Raw genomic sequence first — 22162 nt, 5'->3', positions numbered from 1 at the left:
CATCCTCTCAATCTCAATTCATCTGTCTCTCACAAACCAAAATTATCGCATTCAACCCCATAACGCACAGACATGATAATTGACCGAAACCAATGTCGAAATGATAATATGTCAAATTACTTCGTCTTTCAGAGAAAATTGCTGCCAAAGAACCATTAACGGAAGAAGCCACGCGTAGATGCGTTACAGCGACACGAACAGTTTTTATTTTGGTAACTTTTATTGTTTGCCCATATCGGAATCGTAACCTGCCCGAGGAAGGTTCCGCGATTCCATCCGAGCGTGAATCGTCGGGAAAAACGCAAGTTTATACTTACACATGTATAAATATAACGTCTTCCAACGATAGTGATTCAGTTTTGCGCGATCGCTTGCTACAAAATGGTGGTTCGAACGGGCGGGGTGTACTGAACAGAAAGTGAATGACAGTTGTGCAATAAGTGATATAAACAGTTTATTCATAAACTAACATAATGATGAGCCAAATGAGGTTTAGGCGTCAGGTGGTGCTGGTGATTTGTTTGATTGGACTCTCGCGAGCTGACGATGAATACGAAAACAAATTAACGAAGCTATGGTCCTTATCAGGTGCTGCGGCGAGTGACGGATCAGCTGTAGTAAATGTAACCAGTGCTTCTATCCTTATCCAACCTACCTCATATAGCAGCGACCAAGCCCCTGCCAGGACATCCAGGGAATCAAAACTGCCTTACACTTACAAGAAATACTCCTTCAGACCCAGAGCGATACCTTTGACTAGGAACGAACAACCGCAAGTAGAAAAGAATGTTTATTATTCAGAGGACAATGTAAACAAGTACAAATCTGAAGTACTTTTCCCTGGTAATTATTTCCCAATTGCCAAAGAGAAAAGTGAGAATGCGACAGAGGAGTTCAATCCTCTGCAAGGAGGCCCGTTCCACCCCAAGTTAATACCGCTGATGAGAGGGCAGGACTTCCAAAAGAGGTCTCTGAATGTGGAAGATGAGCCAATAATTGAGAAACCTGACGGATTCACAGAGGCCGTAGCGTCAAGGAGATCAATTTCTGGTATGTTGAACAGTATATATTCTACCTTTACTTTACGGAAAACCCGTGACCAGCAGTGAGACAAACATAAATTGATATGTACGTATTTTTAGAATGTTTGTATTTTTATTGACATTCACGTACTGTACAAGGACATTTGAAATAAATCTTGATATATTTAAAAAATAATAATATAACGATAAAACTTAAACTACTGTTAATATTTATAAGGATCGCAACAAAAGTGAAAGAGAAATCTTTGTTTTTCAATAAATCAAAACAATATCGCCACGAGATATGTAATGCACCTAATGAAAATCTTAACGTCACAATTTTACAATAATCATTGCTCATTATCCTCTGGTACTCGATCGCTAGCGAAAGCAAATTAGTGTCAACCAATGGATACATTACAAGCGGGACTACCGGAGCATGAATTCTTAAAAGGAAAGTTGTTCTCAAAATTTTTGAAAACGTTATAATGATGATAGATTTTCCATCGTATCATTACGGTTACCGCCCATCTGTCGTCAGACCCCTAAATTTCAATGTGGGTAATCTTTTCCGCTTGTGCTCTATAAAGTGAAAATTACTATTATAATAGTATCGCGCGGATGACTTACTGTCAACCACTGATATAACGAAGGCCGTATTCAGTGGGTGGGAGACTCACATTTTTATAGAAACCATCACAATCTGTCTTTTATCAACTAAACGCTTTATCAAGTAACACACAAAAAAGGGGCATCTGACCTAAATTTGTGCTTGAAATTACAAAATCATGAAGATAATGGAAATAGATATTACTAGATTTTTAGCATTGATTTCATGATTGTTTGAAATATTCAGATGTTCAGTAATGAAATTGTAATTCTTCTTACACTATCAACGTTAACAAAAGTGGATCCATTAAGTTACTTGACAAGACCCTAGTCGTAAATTCATACCTGAATAAATACTGATATAACACCAGCGGTCATGCAACAGAGCATTGGACTGCATTATAACTCAGGCATTAACAAACGGTATATTTTAATTGCTAACTGCTAATTGACGCGTAATAGTCAATGCGTTTACGTCGCTTCCTTAATTTTAACACGCTACATACTTATTTCACATTTCTATTGTCGCTAATTAATAATCATTCGTGTACACATCGTGAACATTCCCGGCTTTATGTTAATTTATTTTGACATTGGCACTGAAATGTACCTTCATTGTTTATTTCCTGATTGCATGAATCTTACATTTATGCTTTCCGAATAGGTACTTTTATAGTAAACATTACATCACATTTCATCTCATTATGCCATCCGAATTTGTTAATTTCTTCGTCGTTTGATTGTTTTTTTCACCCATTTAGTTTTTCATTTCGAACTGAGAGTAATTCTTCATTGAATTTTAAGCAATCTCATTTTTATGAAAACTTGTCATCTGAAATTCATCACTTACATCATTGGTGCTTTTAACATAATTAAGAAATTGAAACTTGACAGTTCTCAATTAGAAAATTTCAACTTTCAGAAAAACGGTTGCGTTCACGTGATTACCAACAGATTGAGATAATACCTCACTAAGATAATTCGACCAATTAGCACAAACAATATGCGTGAAGAGATCACGCTATAGTCATTGCTGTAAATTGTTAACTTAACACTTTTTAATTATTGAGAGTTGCGAGTCGTTATAGATAAAAGTAGCCATGGTGAAATTTCTATGAAGTCAAGTCGCTTCTTTATGAGTAAAGCATTCTTAAAACTATAATTGACACCTGATTATACCAACCAATGAATTCGTAATGTCCGACGATGTATTTTGTGTGACTTATATTATATTTTCACCCCTACACTCAAAGTTAATCATTAGTCAAGTTAATTTTCTGAATTGCCATATTTTTGTAAGATAAAAATCTTTATTCGTTTTCAGATTACTTAGGCGTTGATGATGAGGATGATGAAGAAGACCAGACTGAACTTGAAGAAGAAGACGATGATTACGATGAGAAAGGCCACAAAGGATCAAAAAACAAATTGAAGAGGAAAGGAATCAAGAAGGGTGCCAAGAAGCTCTCTAAATACATGCTGCCACTACTAATGGCCTACAAACTCAAGTATTTTGCCCTAGTACCTTTGCTAATTGGAGGTCTAGTTCTGCTGGTCGGTGCTACAGGCCTCGCTGGGTTCTTCTTTGCACTGTTTGCAGCAGTCATGACGCTACAGAAAGGAGGATATTAAATTGAACAAATAAAGTCGACGTACTCACAGTTGCCATCCAAAACTAAGTTAAAAAGGGGTTTTCATTTGCTCAACATCCTAGTCTGATTTTAAAACCTTCAGACGATGTATGACCACCGATTTCTGTAGCAAAGACTTTATCTTCGTAACTAGGTGATGACTAGTTTGAATATTTCAGGGTTTGATTTATTAAATTTATAATGTTCCTTGTGATTTTTTCTATTGTTAGTAAGAGCTCGCGCTTTTGTAAATATTCTTTCATTATTTATATTAATTAGTTTAATAGACTAATTGTAAGTTATTTATTGAATAATTTATTTACAATTTATGAATAAAGTGAATGTCGAATACGATATAGAATTGTAGTTACCAATGGAATACGTACACAGAACCCTGTATGAAACCGACTATGTGAAAATGATATTAAATTACAAAATGCTTTGAGAGCTTATGATTTTTTTATCTCATTCTTTTGTGCTACAATTAATCATGTCTACTACATAAATTTACTTTTATCTTTTAGTCCAAAATCATTTTAATTTTGTTCTAAAAGTAACCATTCAAGTGTCAAAACTCATCTGGATGCACTAGTATTTACAAATTAGAAGTTCTCATTAATATTGATTTTATTTTTTATGAAATTACTCTACTAGATTTAACTAATTATATTTACTCCATGGATTTGTTATAAATATTAATAATTATGACAAACTGTTGGAGTAAACATAATCAACTAAAAATAAAGGCAGTTTTCATTGTGTTCGATCTTTGTATTAATAAAAAGATCGAACACAATGAAAAATTCCTTCGATCTGACAGGACTTTCATAGATTTGTCACAGATGGCGCCACGGCAAAAAAAAACTGTTTATACCGAAAAACAACTAACTCATAGAAAAAATCATGAGGTCTGCTAAATCTATCTGTAACTCAGTTGGTAGAGCAGACGCAGGTTCGAGTTCAGTCAGATCTAAGGAATTTTTCTTTGTGTTCGGTCTTTGTTATTAATAGTTCTCATTAAGTTTTATTAATGTATGCATATAGCTCATTTCAAGTCACACTGGACGTTAAAAAACGTAATTAATGATTTATTTTTTTATATTTTCCAGACAAATTAACGGAAGTCATGTTTCGCGAATTTTTTAAAGAAAATATGCAAGTATTCGTTCCGTTTGACGTGAAATGAGCGATACACGGCATAATAAAAAAATCGATCATTTTTCCGCTGGCAATGGCACTTACGACGAATGAACTTTAGCAAAAAAGATATATGCGAACATTTATTTTGATTGTCCGTACAAAATGTTTTCGGTCAAACGCATATAATTTAATTGGGTAAGGGTAACTGATAATATTTATAATATTCACATGGGCCATCTCTAAAATCCGATTACATACACGGTTGACATTACAAGTCTAATGCATATTTCGAAATTGTCATAAGCGACAAAATGATGTAACTATCAAAATCACCAAAAACACCCGAATTGGTCTCTATTATCTTTAGTCTCAAATTATCTGCATATTTAATTTTGAAAAAAATCGACCAATGAATACAAAATACATTTCATATTAAATTGGAAATAATAAATAGTGCACCTAAATTCTTTACCATGTAGTTTATTTTTGTTAATGTGAAATATGTCTATGAGTATTGAAGATAAAAAATGCCATTTTACTCACACGAATTGATCACAGGTTTTTAAGATGTAGCCGGACTTCATAAAATAACGACTTTTTTATAGAGTACAATATTCTATTGCATTAAGCAATTAATGAAGTATATCTTTTATTCCACTAGTTACTTAATATGTGAAAATAAAAACTTATTATCATTCGGTATACTGTTACGAATTTACGATAAATCTATCGTATAGGATAAATTAATTGGTCAGTCAATCATAACAACCATTTCGCCAGTGCTGTAATTTGGCATTTAGTTTATATCAGTGACTTTGAGAACCACGAGAACCATAATCATTTTGAAGATCCGCGGTCACCCCTTTATAGATAATGTTAATCGTTTAATATTTTGGTAACCCATTCGAAATCCGAAATTACATTTGGCGGAAATAACGTGAGCCCGTAATTTCATTATACCGAAAACCGATTTATAACGAAAGCGTAACTATTCCAAAACATTTTGCATGTTCATCGCAAAAAGAGATTAGGTTAGGTTTATTTTATAATATTCATAAAAAAAAATTTCCGCGGATAATAATTACTTCTGCGATTTAAAAAAATCGAGCGAACGTTATATCGAGCAAATATAATTTCGGACTTGTAATAAATAACCAATATATTTCGTGTAACAACTGAACAACTTAATTTTCGGTACCCAAAAAATGAGGTTACAGTATTGTAGTTACATATATATATATATCCAACAAAAGCAAGTAGAAACTTACGTCCATAACCTATAGTTCCATCGTCCACGCTCCACTTGTGGAACAAATTGACAATTTCTATCCAACTCTGGCAAACAATATCAATTACGTCTTTCAATCTTAGGAAATATTGAGCTGTTCAAAGACATTAAAATTGAAATAAAAGATTTTCTTTTAATGTGAAGCCATGACTCTCATCATATATATATATATATATCGTTATAGGTATCATTATGAGACCCAAAACGATTTTTATTGATTCTATAATTTCATTTTCAATTCGAGTTCTTAGGTTTTCGCAATTGTTACACATAGGAAATGAAACTATTTTTCCGGATTTAAATCGCGTATATTTCTTTTTTCAAACAAACCGACGTTTCGGGCCCTTTACAGGTCCATCTTTACAGGCGATTTAAATCCGGAAAAATAGTATTTCATTTTCAATTTCCAATTTGCAAAAAAACACAAGCGCACACTTAAAAATGTGTGCACTTGTGTGTTTCTTATATTTTTTAAAGTTTTTTTATTGCAATTAAAACTAAAGACGATAAGTTACGCTTCATCTTTCCTGATGCGTACTGTAAAGAAGTTGAATACCCTTTTTTGTAATACCAAATAACGGGACGAACAAAATTCGCGCCCAGTGGCAAGCGCCACGCCTATCCATAACAGTTGCAAGGTACTCTGAGTGGTAACTCAGAACTTTAAGCTGTAAAGACCTTTGGGGCACTGCCACTGCACCCGTCGCTCCGAGACAAGTTGACAAGTCCCATGAGACTGTAATTTCACCAGCACTCTTGGTGCCTTCCAAACCCGAAAGGCAGTAATGTACTGCCGGTATCAGCGTTTCCCGAAATCTCTATTTGGGAGCTATTGAACGCTAGGACCAGCGGACAGACTATAGAGATCCCTTGCTCGCATTGCTTCAACTGTCTGAAGAATGAGTCAAGCGAACTGTCTCTCCATTCTGTGGCGCAGGAACTCTGGTAGAAACTGGGACAGCTGAAGGCGCCGTTGTGGTGAATCTCCCACGGCACACATAACACCTGACCAAGAGGATAAGCCGGGGGGGGGGGGTTTAGAAAGTATGCTCCCCACCTGGGGGATAGTCCCATATAATCCTTGAGCCTCCCCGGGCTCACGGGTAGCATTACCATCGTAAAAAAAGGCATTTACTAGACAAACACGTAATATCGTTATCCACATCGTTGCTTAGGGGCGCCTACAAATTAGATGCTTAGAAGCGCTATAGTGGCTAATTTTCATACAATATTTAGAAGCGTAGCTGCAACGTCACTTTTGCATGCTAGATATTGAATAAAAAATTATAGAGGCGTCTCTGCCGCGCCATAGACGGACCACTGCATCGCTTCTACAAGCATTTAGAGCCTTAACATCCTTAATACATTAGTCGATCATACATTCTAAAAAAGTACATCTACTGGTACTAAAGAGCGGGATTCCTAGAAAAGCGTATAAATTCTAATCACGGCTATTCTCAGACCAGTGTTCATTACCTAGTTTCCGTGGCAATTTTTATTATTTATAGACGCAGAACATCATTTTAGGCAGAGATGTGCCATACTTACTCATTTCTTTACTTAACAGCAAGTGAAATTATGAACAAACGTGACTCCATCTACGAGCTGGAATACCGGAAGAAATTTTTTTTTTTTTTCAATAACAAATGGCGATATTTGTGCTCCATTAAATAACAAAAAATATTGTGGTTTAATTTGTCATAGTTTGAGAAAGAAACTGTAAAAGTCTCGAAACACACGAAATGCATTACAAATACAATTTTTAGTTTTTAGTTTAGCTTTAAAGCGATCTTCATTTTTTGGATTTTCTATCTCTCCGGGGACAAATCTGTAGATTCAGTGATTTAAGAAAGTGGTTAATCTGAGACAATAAACGTAGTTCGTAAACATCACCAGTTCTACAGCTTTTGGAGCTTTTTAGTATATTTTTCACCTTCCAATACAAACTTGGACAACTGTTTTACAAATTTATGTTAAGTTTGTAAGTAGTGATTTAAATTTTAAGTTTGATTCCACTTTTTGAAATTTTTTCGCAACTAAATTTTTCTAGAGTTCATATTTATTGCTACGAATTGGTACTATGCGTGCTCACATTAGCTTTCTACAACCGTCAGTTAGTGCCTAATTGACTTGGAAAGCTGTCAAAATAGTAATTAAGAAGTGATGCTTGATAGGGCATAATGGACTCATTTGTATGGTATATAAGTCTTGGCGACCTCAAAAATATGACATTAGCTTAGTGCTGTCGTAACATACAGAACATACTAAAGTTAAAATGTATACAAAAATTCTGGAATAGAATTTTTTATCCGTATTGAAAAAAGTTAAATATTTAGGAAGATAATTGATTGACCTGAAACTGTGGTGAAAAAAAGAGTGTATGTCCATAATAGGACCAAAATGTTACCTTACTCTCGTGGATTGATACTAGATAATACGAATAACTATGGAATCGTTAAGACTGAAGCAGTGTTTGGATTTGGTCCGTTAAATAATAGTCATTATGCAAATGATAATATAAATTCTACAAAACCTCTGGAGTGGATTTTTGCTAGTGAAGATTTTCATGGACGTTCTTTGCAAGGTAAGATTTGAATGGTTGCCCACTTGTTGTCCAGTTATTGGAATTTAAGTAATTATAATACCTTTTGTAATATAAAAATATCTTTGTAAAACACCAGGAATAGAGTATAACATTCCGTGCTGAATGTGTGGTTATTGTCAAGTTAGACGGTTAAAAACAGATCTTACTATCATATTCAGGTCTTTTGGTAACAGAGTAGATAATGAGCATAATATTTGTGATATTCGGAATTTAAATACCTCTGACCACTTCAGAGATTTGGGCTAAGTCAATTTTAATTATCTATTCCTAATATTTATTTACTAAAGGTGAACCAGAAACACAGTTAGAGTCAGTGTCAAAAGCATTAAAAGCAAAACCAATACATAAGACAGCTGCAAAAATTTCAGAAGTGTCTAAAAAAGTGAAAAAGCCTGCTAAATCAAGAAGAAAGACAACAAGACACGGTAAAGGTAAAGGCATTAACAAATGCATTCTGAAGATCATGAAGCATGGCGAGCAAGGCGGTAGCAATGAAGGTATATCTTTTTTTATGGAAATATCAATAATTTATTCTATTATTTCAACGGCAAGTAAATTTTTATCAGCCTTAAACAAATACCGTTTGTGGGATAAGCTGTTCAACTGCGTCTCCCTAACTTCCTAAAAACCAAAATTCCCAGGCACTTTTATTTTGAAGCAAAAAATCGATGTTACATATTTGTTAACTAATAGTATCAGGTTAAACATTAATTATCGTAACAACTGAATATTAAATACAAGGAACCTTTTGGATAAAATTTTAAAACTACGAGGAACAATATATCAAAATTTTTCTATAGTTTTGCTTTAATTTCCAGGTATGGGAATGAGTAAAAAAAGGAAAAGAAGAAAAGGTCAAGGGATCAAAGGGTTCCATATGCCACATAAGAAAATGATGATGCCAGTGATCCTTGGCTTGTTGGCAGCTAAAAGTTTATTGATCCCTATTGCTTTGAAAGCATTAGCGTTTTTGTCGGCTAAAGGTAATTTAAATGGTATTTATTATTCACATTTCACAAGTACTCTCCATACTTAAACAACCAAAAGCACATACTAACTACTGGATAAGAAAAAGATTAGCTAAAGATATAACATATGAAGCATATGATATAAGAGCATGATGTAATAAACTTATGACAAATAAAGTTTTGAAACGTGTATTTTAATAGTTCGTGAATTAAGAACAATGATTAATTCAAAATTTCAAATGCTACCAGGTTTGATGATGGGATTCTTCTCCACGGTAATGGCATCCGTTCTAAGCCTGAAAGGGATGTTCAACAACAACGGTTATCAGAACCGAAAAGATGAAGCGAAAACCCAAGTTGAAATTATACAAGTACCAACAAAGAGTGAAGATCATGTATATTATGATGACCATTATAGAAGGGGTGATTATATTCATGAAGATCCTTATAGAAGAGAAATATATGATGAATATAGGAGAGGAGATGTTATTCCTATTGTACCTATGAACATGCCAAGTTCTAAGAGAAATGGGTTTGTTGGAAATGTAAAACCTTAAAAGCCTAAAAGTGAAAGGAAAGAATAAAGACACAGATCAGTTGTGGTTTTTATTGATTATAGGCAAGAAACCTTAATATCAACCAATGTGTCTATCCCATAGATTTAATGTAAAGGTACTATACTAAATCTATGGTCTATCCAGACTCCCCTTGAAAAGGCCCATGTTCTTGATTCTTCTTAGTATATTAGACAAATAGAATATCACGTAATGATAAGTCCTACTAGGAATAGTCATGTTTGATTATATACGCATCTATCAAGTGTAAATAGTTGTAAAAACAGTGAAATCTTTATGTTATGTACATACACTTTACACCCTTTTCTGATTGGGGTCGACGGAGACCACAGCCTTCGATTTGCAACGATCCTAAAACATTTTTCTCCTCATCAACACGCATCAATATTTTCCATACACATTCGTCGGTTAAGGTCCTTGACATGGCCTTTGTTTACGACGTCTTCAATTTGGTAGTGGTAAATTCGTCTTTGTTAGCCTTTTATTTTTAAATATCCTGTATTATATTCATTTATTAGTAATTAAGACCAAAGAATGTACAAAGAAATAAAGAAAATTGTTTTACACTTTTGTTTTAATGTTAACTTTAACTAAAAATTAACACAATACAGATGTTAAGAGAATCACACCGTCGCAAAAACTAAAGAGGATTGTAGATGGGTAATTTTCATGTTAATTTTGTTTACCTAATTTTGGTTGCAATTTCTGTTATTCAAATATAGTAAAATATAAAATATTATTATTAGTAACCTGAAATATTATTTAACAATTTACAATAATATACTCGAATACTTAAATAATAAAACCTGCCACCGAAATTAAGTATAAAAAATAAACCTGTAAATTACCCAGATATGTATAAATCGTTATATCATATTGTGTCTAAAATGAACTTCGTATAAAATTATTTCGAGACATCACAATATATTTGTTTAGAGCGTTACTTATTGTATGCAGCAACGATCACCATAAAATTGTGCACTGAAAGGATTGTCCAAGGCCAGCGTGCTCTCTGCTATCTTGTCCTTTACTTTGTCCGAAACACTGTAGATGCCCCCAACCATTTTTCTCATTGATTTTTCTAAATAAACTTTGGGACTATGCTTATGGAGAAATGCTTTCATTCTTCTATGCCTAAGAGTCATTTTGCGTCTCATTGGATGTGGTCGACTAAACACTGACCGTTTTTTCTTAGGAAATAGTCTACGTCGTCTTTTACCCATATCGTTGTAAAGTATGATTGGTATTATTACTCTTGGTGAACTTGGGGTTTTGGGAAAATGTAACCTTATCCGTCTTATCTCGAATTCATTTTCTAAAGGTTTTGATATGCATTATGGAATTAAAATATTTATAAATTTCAGTATGAAAACCTACATTTTGATTTTTTTTACACTTTGCTTGCTGTAGATTGACAGCTCATATTTCTTACTGCTTTTGTTTTAGAGTCATGGTGTAAGATCAAAAAGATTCTCTTTTGAACATTTGTAATAAAACCTTTTTAAAGAGCGAAAATACAGAAGAGTCTTGAGGGAAACAAAATGATAAAGCTTTATTGAAGTAGGTACTATAAAGTCTGGCTTATAAAACATGACGTTGAAAAAATATGACAAATTCATGATGTCACAGGTGCAGTAATCATCATATCAGCCGAAGGACGTCTACTACTGAACAAAGGTTTCCCTTAAAGAATGCCACGACGACCTGTCCTGAGCCGCTTGCATCCAGCGGGTTCCCGTAACCTGATGCAGTACGGAAAAAACTTTCGATACTGTAACATTACAACTTTGCTTTCTTCAATTTTGGTGGCAGTAGAGCTCCTTGCTGAAAGAGTTTGTCCAGGGAAGTACTGCCACCATATTTCAGTAATGTGGACATTACTGTGTTTCAATTTTGTAGAATAAGGGAGCGTAGAAGCACTCCTTAGGTTTATGCAATTTAAAAATGTTATAGGTAGACGTGTCGTTTATCACCAAGCGCACGACTTATTGACTTCACTTTGTTTTCTTAATCCTACACAACTTCTTTCACCACTAGGAGTAAGTTTATTTCTAGAAGACGCTTTAACGCCTCAAACAAATGGATGATAGTATATTCGCAGCAAAAAGTATAGAAGGAATTATGGTTAATATGGTCGACTTCGGCGAGCATATCCATACTCATGACGTTCACAAAAAAGGCTGCCAAAAGTCCAACATTAAACCTGTAATGTATGGTGGGACTTTGCCAGGGAAGGAAGCGAAAAAGATATGACAGGACCGTATAAACCTGCTTACTAATTTTTTTAACACACTGACACTTTTTTAACTGCCTCTGTGGCGGAACGGTTACCATGCCGGACTGCCACGCAAAGGTCCTGGGTTCGATTCCCAAGCCGGGAGAAATATGTGTATGGCCTACATTTATTTCTGTCGTGAGTTTGGGTGTAATTTGTGATTGTCTATGTGTGTCCATGGCACCCGCGACACAAGGTTTCCCTAGTGCGGGGCTATGTGTGTTGCGTTATTATTATTATTTTTGGACACAAATAACATATTTGAATAAACACTTTTTTTTTTAAATAACACATTAAAGCAAAAAAAAACTCCATTAACGATACGCCAAACATGTCACCGGCAAAAGGAGATGTCTCAGCTTGTACTGCCTGGAACCGTTGTTGTCGCGGACAGCGCTGTTTTTGAGCCACTTCCTTGTCCCTAAGATCTCAGGCGGGCTTAAATACAACGAGGGCAACAGTTATGAAATTAAAAAACTTTGATTCAATACAATTAAACCATAATGCAAGATAAATGAAATTTAACGAAAAAAAAACACCAATAGGTTACTCTGGCAACTACAACTATGCTGAAAAAGTAAAACGAAAAAAGATTTGGAAAATGTCATAGAAGAGCGATGAAATTTTTTATTAATTATTTTTTAATAATAATTTTTTATTAATTATTTAATTATTCAAAACTCTAATTTTATTTATTATATGGAAAACTAGAATATTTCAGCTTTTAATATACTTAACAAATATATAATTTTTTTTAAAGTTACTTTTTTTAATATCAAGTGACGGGACGAACAAATCGTGCGCCTGATAGTAAGCTGCACGCCTGTCCATAACAGTTGCAGTGTCACTCAGAGCTATAAATCGCAAAGATCTCAGGGGCACTGCCACTGCGCCAGTCGCCCTGAGACATAAGTTGACAAGTCCCATGGGCCTGTAATTTGAGCAGCACCCTTTACCCTTCAAAACTGGAACACAGTAATGCTGACATTACTGCTTGGCGGCAGAAATAGGTAAGGTGGCAGTACTACCTGTACGACGAACTCTTTTACAAGGAGCTTTCCTGCTACTAAAATGTAATATTTACTTACTGTACTTACTGTAATATTTATTGTTTGAAATGGCATATTTTCCGAATGCACGTTAGACGTTTTATCTTTCCAGTGTCGATATTACGATTATACCGAGGATACGACTTTATAAAGCAGGTATACACGTTTGTTTAATATATTTTAAACTAAAAGTTATTTTATATTTTTTTAAATATTAAAGTTTTTTTCTCTTTATCAATTCATCCTTTTAAATCACAACACACATACATTATACTTCTAATAAAAGTGGCTATGGTTAATAATCCTCAGATTATAAGCTATAAATAAAGCATGGCCAGGTCTTATGTAAGTTGCGTAAGTGTGCCAGAGGCGGAACCAGTTAAATTGTGTAATCCTACCATTACGCCGTGTGTACGATGCACTTGCACAGTATATGCAAAACTTGAGTATAATCAAACGATGTACGGATCACAGAGTGCTCTACATCGACCTCCTCTAAAAAACCTTTTTTACTTTTAACTTACTTAACCTGAAGAACTTTGCAAAACTTGTTGACTATTATTTTAGATTAAATAATGTTTCATACAATAATTATATGAATTGTATTAGAAAATGCAGACAAAGAAGACGACCGAAGGGAACGGACAAAGCGAGGGGACATGACCTACCAGTCCGCTACCACTCACAAACAGTTGACGTTGTCAGTGGTAAACTACACAACCATGGAAAACCCCCAAACTGAGTAGGTACCCAATGTAAAAATTATTACTAATGCGAATTTTTTATTGTATTTTTTATGTAAATATTTACATAAAGTATAGTAATTTTTATTGTGATTTTAATTTCGATTACACCCTATCCTTTTTTAATATCTAAACCGCGGTACTGTTTTTTTTAAATTTTGTATAACCAATTACGTCTCAAAGGGATACAAGAAGAACTAAACATTTTTTATAAAATATGTCGACGTTATAAAATTACATTGAAGATAATTGTTTTTTCTCCCATTTTTACATGTACTGCACAGAGTTTAAATAGAAAGTAAGCGATCAAATAAGTTCACTGTCACGGCCTTGAGACTTCGTGGTACTTCAAGGGAGTTGAACCCAGACCCCGTGGTGAAAGTGCCCTTGGCCTCATTGAGCTAGAGGGTCACGTAGGAGAATGTCGATTTTACAGATTAGTTTTTTGTCGTAAGGCAAGCGATAGCTACGATTGCGTTGCATAGTAATATATTACATAATATACTATGGGTTACATTTTTACCAGGGTGTTGTTTAAGTAAATAGAGGTAAATGTAGGAAATTTTGTACCTAAAGGGGCAAACATACATGTGCATAAATTTAAATTTACTGCTCTCAAATATTCTTTAATAACACCATATACACCAACAGAGAAGGATGGCGACAACCCGCGTATTTTGTGACCCAATGTTTTTGGTAACGTGTATTGAGGAGACCTATCAATACTTGTGATTCATTATCAAAACATCAAAAAAGCTAATTGAGTACAGCCTGCAGAAGCTGGGGTTATAAAGTTGATATAGGTTTTGTTTATAACATGGTCCTGTATTTCGCTTCAGATGTTTGTGCGTAGTAACAGAAAACAGCAAATTTTCAATTTGTTCCCAGAAATAATAAAGAACTTCCCGAATATTCCCAAATCTGCCAAACTGCCACATTTATTATAACTTATCATGTTCTGCAGCAATGAAAATGAATAAAAATTAAATCTGCCTAAATGGCAGAAATCTGCCACAAATGGTCACACTGTTTTCAATATCAATGTGATATTGACATTGGCAAAAGGTCTCTTGTCCAAACGTTCCTTTGCAACTTTCAATACCACTCATTTAAATTTTGATTAAATATTTTTGTCACATTGTGTTTTATTTTTTGCTTTACATCATTACTGCTTAATTGATTATTACATATTTGTATTATAGGTATTTTATAGCTTTAATGTTTAAGTGTGTTACTATAAAATAACCAATACTTCAAGTAGGTAAACATTCAATCATGCATAAAATGAAGGGTACGTAACCTAATTTATGGTCGAACTGAATCAATTGCGTTGTGTTCTTGCATCTATTCTAAAATGCAATGTTATTCAATTATTTTATTCCCAACTTCTAAAAATATACAAAAATATATTGATAACTAGGCATAAACTAAAACGCAAAATTATACTACCAAAGATCATGAACAGCTATTCATCGTTACTGGGGCAGCTTTCGCCACCATTCTTTCAAAAACAATTTGACAGCAAGTCTGTTTAATTGAACACACTTGTGTGTATAAATAATTTAAACATTTTTGTTAAAAAAAAAACCGACATCAAAGTTCGTGGAATTACATCAATTTGCCAAGTTCCAAGTTTTATTGAAATCGGTTACCGCAAAGTGCGCGAAACCAGATTCATCCCCTAGTGGGTAGCAACCCCAAGAGTGATTATTACCCCCTTTCCAACAAAAAAGAATCACCAAAATCGGTTCACAAATGCCGATGTGAGTTATCGCGTAACATACATACAAAAAAGGATACAGTCCAATTGAGAACCTCCTCCATTTTCGTGAAGGTAGTCTTTGCTTTTGTCACAATAGTATTTACGTAGTTTACCTATTTACATTCCTAGGTAGTGATATTTACATAATCTCGTAAATCTACACGTTTCTAGGTTCTTTGTTACCAATTTGTAGAATTTTGGTTAAAATATAATATGGTCTTTTTTATTTTAAATAAAGAGAAACTGGAATATTTACTCTGTGGCAGCTTTAGACGCCACCTATTATCACCGGTTGACTGTGGCAGTCTCTTTGAACGAGAGTCGGCAAGGAGAGTGTCACACTTGCCGAAAATGTTTGACAGTTTTTAGTTACGTAAATTGTCATGTCAGCGATTGCAAATTGTTTGCCCGGTTTGATAAAAAGCTATTTGTAAAAACCACGACACATTATAATTATATCGCTATTCACGAAGTTCACGATGCCGTTTTATTGTTCGTTAGGGGAACGATAAATTCCCCAAAACTCCTTAACGGTACCCAAATTTCATTTTTTTTATGTCCTTGCCACAAACGTCTTTGCAGGGAAATAAATGAAGAAACCAGGGAAATAACGATCAAAGTCAATTAAAACACGTTTTGAGTTCATACCGCATCCAGTTCGATAAATGCTAAGCGTATTTTACCTAAATCAGAAAAGGCTTATAAGGTTTCATGTCCTCAAAAATTTGCTTTTACTTTTTAGGCACACATAAAAATGTTGCGACCAAATGATAAAAAAGTAAAAAATTATTTATAAATATTTTTTAGTAAAAATGTATTACACAGCGTTATATATATTTATGTCAGCACTGACTTTATTTCAAGTAGTATTTGCGCTTGTCTTTTTGACCAATATTTAGAAGTTTTCCAAATTAAAAATTATTTTTACCTAAAATTCTCCCCCAGTACTTTGATCATTCTTCCCCTGGACTCTTCAAATATTTTTCACGTATTTTATGTTAGAACCTATAAGAACATAATATTATATAGAAACAAAAATCGTGTTACATGGTGTAATAGAACAGAAATCCTCTGAGACCTCTTCTCTGTCTGGCTTATTCGGAGTTAGTTTTCAAAGTATAGAAGTTTCTGTCAATATAAGTGCACACTTAGGATTAATTATAATGATGAACACTAAAAGAATCTTAGGGGGAGTTACTAAATCTTTATTAAATTAAAATAATTTTTAATCGACTGTCATATTTTTGTTGTTAATCGTCTTCATCATCAACCTATTATACATCCTATTATATACATTGTAGGCACGAGTTTCCTGTAAAGAGAGTCCAGGACATACTCCATCTCAAGTGGGCATTGGGCCCTACTAATTGCGGGCTTTACACTTTTTCCCAAGTATGTGAACGTTTTCAACATGTGTGTTCATCAGCATTTTCATTAATAGTTCCCTCTTTCCAACAAAAAAAGATTCATGAAAATCGGTTTACAAATACCGGAGTTATCGCGTAATATACATACAAAAAAAACATACAGTCGAATTGAGAACCTCCTCCTTTTTTTGAAGTCGGTTAAAAATATACTCTTTTAAATTCTAAAATAAAGGAAATAAACAATAAAAGCAGGTATTTTATGCATATTTTCGTTCATAGTTAGCCAGAATTAGTGGAAAAATATTTTTCAATTAGTAATGAAACGTGAACCTTCGGAAAACGTGTTAAGTCCTCAACCTGGGTCAGCGTGGTGATTATGGCCTGAACAGCAGTGGTACGTATACGAGTAAATGAGTTAAAGTTAAGTAATTACACTCATTGATACAATATGACGCTACAGGCATTCGACTCGTTGACAAAATAGAACCTTACCAAAAATTAATACACAGTGTAATTTTATTATATTAACGTATGCAATTATTACAAATAAGAAGAATGATACGTAGGAGTTAGTATTTACAAGTCGCGTCCTTGTGAAAGTCCCATAAGCAGGCGTGTTTGTATGACACAGAACGTATGAATCCATCGTTGTTTGCCAAGTGTCACAAGGAAATTTCTCTTTGAGTTTTAAACCAAGTTATTGTTTGGATGCTTCTTACGAATTCCCCAAAAACGAAGACATATTTAAATAAAGACTTCTCAGAAAAACGTTTATCGCGATAAAAAAATATTGCAGGTTGCATTAGAGCTTTTGCTCCAGATTTTAAACTTTTTTTTTTGTAACGAACCAATTATCTCAACCAGCCATGACCACGGGGTTAGTAAAAACATCAAAAATATTGGTTTATTTGGAAAATAAACCAAATATCCCCAATTTTAGATCCGAAAAAAACAGTGTCGCTGTCAAGGTGTACCAATTGCAAAAATCAAACTACTCGATATGCTAGTTTTATTATTATATGTATTAGCATTTTAATTTATATTATGTATACAATTCACGGTATAATTTCTAATATAGCTTCCCAATAATGATGAGCATTCAAATACTTTTATTTCTGCTTTTTAGAATGAACATGCAGTGGTAAACAAATACAAGAAAAAAGAAAAGACAAAACAAAAACGTGCTAGTATTAAGTTATAAAATAATAAAAAGAATAAAAATAAACAACATAACGATACCTCCAATGAACACTACGTCAACTTTATTTTTGGTCATTATCTGTTATTTTTGTAAACAGCCTTATTTTTTTATGAAAATGCTCCCCGAATTTTCTGAAAAAAAAATAAAGAAACAAGAAAAAATTCGAAAATAAAATAAAGAACAAATTTTTTGAAAAAGAAAATAAAAACAGAACAGGTTTATAAATTAAGTTGTGGTAATGTTCATCGGAGGTATCGATAAGCGCAACCAAAACGCAAAGAATACGTTTATACGTTGTTTCTCTTGTGTATTATGTGGTCGCAATAAAATATTAATTATTAATATAATTAATAAAAGAGGTAATATTAAGACCACATTTGACACCGTATTGTCGGTTAAATTTCAAAACCTCGTAACTTTGATTTTGGATACTTATCTCTTTTTTACTCGTCCAGCATGATATCGGGCCATTAAATCTTAAAATATAATGCCTAGACCAAAGTTATAAAAAAATATAATCAAAAATTGTGAAATAAAATTATTTATAGTAATTGCTTTTTGTGCCTACTCAAAAGTTCACACTATTGGAGATACCAGTCTCCGCGCAACCTACACGCACATGATTACTTGGTGTATTGTCAGTCCTGTTAATATTGCAATACAATACAATACAAAAATTCTTTATTGTACACCAAAAAATGAAACAAACACAATACAATAAAAATAAAAATAAGCGGTGGTACAATGGGCGATCTTATAGCTTTAAGCGATTTCTGCCAGACAACCTTTGGATAGAAGTAATTATATAATTCACACGAAAAGGACAGCGATGTATGGCGATAAAAATCAATAAATAAATGCATATATTTATAAATAATAAAACCAATACATATATATGAATATCGTAAACTACTATATATTTTTACACCTATAAATATAAAATATTGTGTGGTTGCAGTAAATAATTAATTATGATTTATTAAGAGATAACATTAATGATACATCCTGTATTATATCCGTCTCTATAGTAACAGTTAATCCTGCACAGATGTAGTTTTTGATCTGGAAATAGTTTTGGATTATATACATACCAGTACGTCTTGTGGATTCGTGGATTATATACATACCACACTCTAATAGTGTAAACAGAGACTACGGACTTCAACTTGCTACGATACTGACATACTTAGTTCGCTGTCGTCTACTACATTAATCTTTTTATATACTCGGCTTTGTTCTGAGTTATTTAGTCTGTCTTTTCCTACTCTCTCATATATTCATTTCGGATCGGGCAGCTGTGTTTAGTACCTAAAACTCATGATATATGTTTGCTGTCTTTACTTCTGCCTCCCTCCAAAAACAATATTATAATTTCAGTACAAATTTCTTTTAATAGATGTACATTATTAAGTTTGTTTTTCTCGACTAAATTAGTTACGCCTCTTTATTGTTCAATTCAATGCCTTCTGAACTGCGTGTGCGCTGAATAGTTTGAATGAGTTTGAGACTATGAATAACTAATCTTGATACCTGTAAATTGTAACCAGATTATACTATAAACAAGTAAACTGATTACGTCATAGCTTTAATGGAGAAACTTAAAATGTTAGTTTCTGAAACCCAAATTATATTATGATTATTTCCTACTTTATAAATTTCTAAATATATTTTGTAAAATAAAAATAATCTTATAAAGCAACAACAACAGCGTCAACAATATCAATACTTTAACATAGAACAATAATAAAATTACATTCACGATTCTATCTATCTAAACATTCACGATTTCTTAACGCATTTTATAAGTTTTGTTTTCTTCGAACTAAATAACATACACTTCCGGACACATAATTCGAGCCACCACGTATTTTCAGTATTAAGTGCCCTGAACTAAACAATGTTTGATTGATCAAAAACTATTACTCAAATTTGAAAGTAGTATACTAAACTTCTTTTCCGTAAGTCCTTGTTGGGAATTTGGATTTGCAAAACCGGGGGAAATTTTTTTTTCTCGATGATAACACTACTTATTCAAATTTTTATTTGCATTTTGTATTTATTAATATTAATTTCACAAAATACACATTCTCAACATTCCTAAAAAATTTACATAAAGTGTCAAGATTACTCGACACCACAACAAAGACGTAACAAGCCTGTATGAGTCTGAACCTTTGCCTCTTACAAAACACGCGTGTTCCTTTGCCCAATATATAAGCTACCCATCCCAGGCGCGTTTCATTTCCTCCTCGACCTTCTTACTGAAAGGATCTAAATTCAAAATTTCGACGCCTGATTTTTAAACATTTATATTGAATTTTGTTTTTAATTTTTGTTTGTTCAAGTTTTTTATTAAGTTAATTAATTTTTTTATTTCAAAATGAGAGTGTTGTGCTTAGTTCTTATCGTCGGTGTCGTGGCCTGCAATGGCGCCCCGGGGGCTGCTAATCAAGAAGATGAGAAGGTCGAATTATTCTCTGGGGTCACTATTCAAAGGTACGTCGACAGTAAGTTATTTGGTTGACAGAGCTGTAATTTCCTGCATAACCTCAAGTGTTTAAGATAACGAAATAATTTTATTGTTAATAATTATGGCAGGCGTTGGTGGGGATTATTTTGATGGGTTCGAGAAGTTTAACAGAGAGCATTGTCAGCAGTGGAGGATTTTCGGAAAGTCTTTTTCCCGGCAGAAGGATAGTTAATAAAAAAGATATGTCAGAGTGACGCACTAATTATCTGGTTTTAAACTAGGACCAAAACATTGAAATTAATTGAATACTGCGGATTCGCTCTGGACCTTTTGGGGGGAAAAGCGTCGTTTTTATTTTGACTTTCAATTATTTTGTGAATTCTAGTTTAAAGTGGAATAGGATAGTGCTATTGTGCCTTAATCGATGATTAAAGCGCGAAATTATACGAATCTCGAACTAAAATACCCGTATCGGCCCGTTTTAAGGAATCCCGAGTCAATCCAAGCACGCCGCCGCAAATTGCCTATCTTCTTTGTGGCGGCCATATTTACAGAAACATAATTAAACTTCATGTTTAGGCTGATGGCTTTGCCAACGCCTTAATAAATTTAAAAAAAAAAATTGAATACTTCCTCTGTAGCCGAACGGCTACCATGCCGGACTGCCATGCAGGGTCTCAGGTTCGATTCCCAGGCCGAGAGAAATATTTGTATGGCCTATATTTATTTCTCTCGTGAGTTTTTATGTGTAATGTGTGGTTGTCTATGTGTGTGTCCATGGCACACGCGACATAAGGCTTCCCTAGTGCGGGGCTATGTTGAGTGTACGCGTTATTATTATTATTATCTATAAATTAACTTCAAGTGGTACTCACCAGAACTCTCAGATCGGAGCGAATTTATAAAAGCTATTTTCATAAATTGACCCTACCACGAATCGAACCCGAGACGTCCTCATCATGCGCCTAGGGAAGCAATACATACGAATGAACAACATGCTCAGTATAAAAAGCACATAATATTAAAAACAAAGTACTAAAAACTAAGAGTTTTAGTTAGGGAAGCGTTATTTATTTTAAAAATGATTCAACTCTGAAAATCATGCAAAAAATTTGGAATACATGGTCCTTTAAGGTTGGCCTTCGTTTGCCACTACTATATTCTTACAAAGCGTGTATTTGTCCATATCCCGTATAAAATACATACTTAGTATTCTCGCAGTAATGATGCGTGCTGACAAGAAAGATTCGTGTCTTAAAACTAAAAATTTATGCCAAAAATTTAAAATTCATTTTTATAATAAATAAGTATAAATGCTTTGTAGTGACACTTTTAGATTTTTGAAAATTGTTTCCATGTCTATGATATGTGAATTAAAATTTGCAAGTACTAAGCATTAGGCTCTTAACTCATATTTCAATCTTCTCAATAGAATCTGCCTTACGAAAGAACAGTAA

At 33.6% G+C, this 22162-nt stretch overlaps 3 protein-coding genes across 4 annotated transcripts in view; all 3 read left to right on the top strand.

Moving 5' to 3' along the window:
• The first annotated feature begins 403 nt into the window (after positions 1-403).
• LOC113232489 lies at positions 404-3385 on the top strand. 2 transcript variants are annotated; one of them, XM_026467235.1, is made up of 2 exons: positions 404-1050; positions 2965-3385. In XM_026467235.1, exons 1-2 carry the CDS (start codon positions 474-476, stop codon positions 3261-3263), a joined length of 876 nt encoding a protein of 291 aa, XP_026323020.1. In that variant the 5' UTR covers positions 404-473; the 3' UTR covers positions 3264-3385. The 2 variants fall into 2 exon arrangements, with proteins under 2 accessions (XP_026323020.1, XP_026323019.1); XM_026467234.1 differs by having other exon boundaries at positions 409-1050; positions 2956-3385.
• Positions 3386-8692: 5307 nt separating this feature from the next.
• On the top strand, positions 8693-10331 carry LOC113232571. The gene is made up of 3 exons (XM_026467340.1): positions 8693-8792; positions 9114-9278; positions 9513-10331. Exons 1-3 carry the CDS (start codon positions 8759-8761, stop codon positions 9818-9820), a joined length of 507 nt encoding a protein of 168 aa, XP_026323125.1. The 5' UTR covers positions 8693-8758; the 3' UTR covers positions 9821-10331.
• Positions 10332-20485: 10154 nt separating this feature from the next.
• LOC113232562 overlaps positions 20486-22162 on the top strand; it is a 10943-nt gene continuing 9266 nt past the window's right edge. Inside the window, exon 1 of the mRNA XM_026467332.1 lies at positions 20486-20731. Coding sequence (XP_026323117.1) covers positions 20616-20731 — 116 coding nt within the window. The 5' untranslated portion in view covers positions 20486-20615. The remainder of the gene's footprint in view (positions 20732-22162) is intronic.

Source organism: Hyposmocoma kahamanoa, unplaced genomic scaffold, assembly GCF_003589595.1.
Source record: "Hyposmocoma kahamanoa isolate Upper Pololo Valley unplaced genomic scaffold, ASM358959v1 76, whole genome shotgun sequence".
Taxonomy (NCBI): domain Eukaryota; kingdom Metazoa; phylum Arthropoda; class Insecta; order Lepidoptera; family Cosmopterigidae; genus Hyposmocoma; species Hyposmocoma kahamanoa.
This window is presented reverse-complemented; position numbering and strand designations above follow the sequence as displayed.

What these genes read in the sequence shown, in the direction of transcription:
- LOC113232571 (XM_026467340.1), top strand. Translation starts at nt 8,759, where the DNA reads ATGAAGCATGGCGAGCAAGGCGGTAGCAATGAAG. An exon ending in GCAAGGCGGTAGCAATGAAG is followed by an intron (nt 8,793 to 9,113) that starts GTATATCTTTTT and finishes TTTAATTTCCAG; the next exon opens with GTATGGGAATGAGTAAAAAA. An exon ending in AGCGTTTTTGTCGGCTAAAG is followed by an intron (nt 9,279 to 9,512) that starts GTAATTTAAATG and finishes AAATGCTACCAG; the next exon opens with GTTTGATGATGGGATTCTTC.
- LOC113232489 (XM_026467234.1), top strand. Translation starts at nt 474, where the DNA reads ATGATGAGCCAAATGAGGTTTAGGCGTCAGGTGGTGCTGGTGATTTGT. An exon ending in GTCAAGGAGATCAATTTCTG is followed by an intron (nt 1,051 to 2,955) that starts GTATGTTGAACA and finishes ATTCGTTTTCAG; the next exon opens with ATTACTTAGGCGTTGATGAT.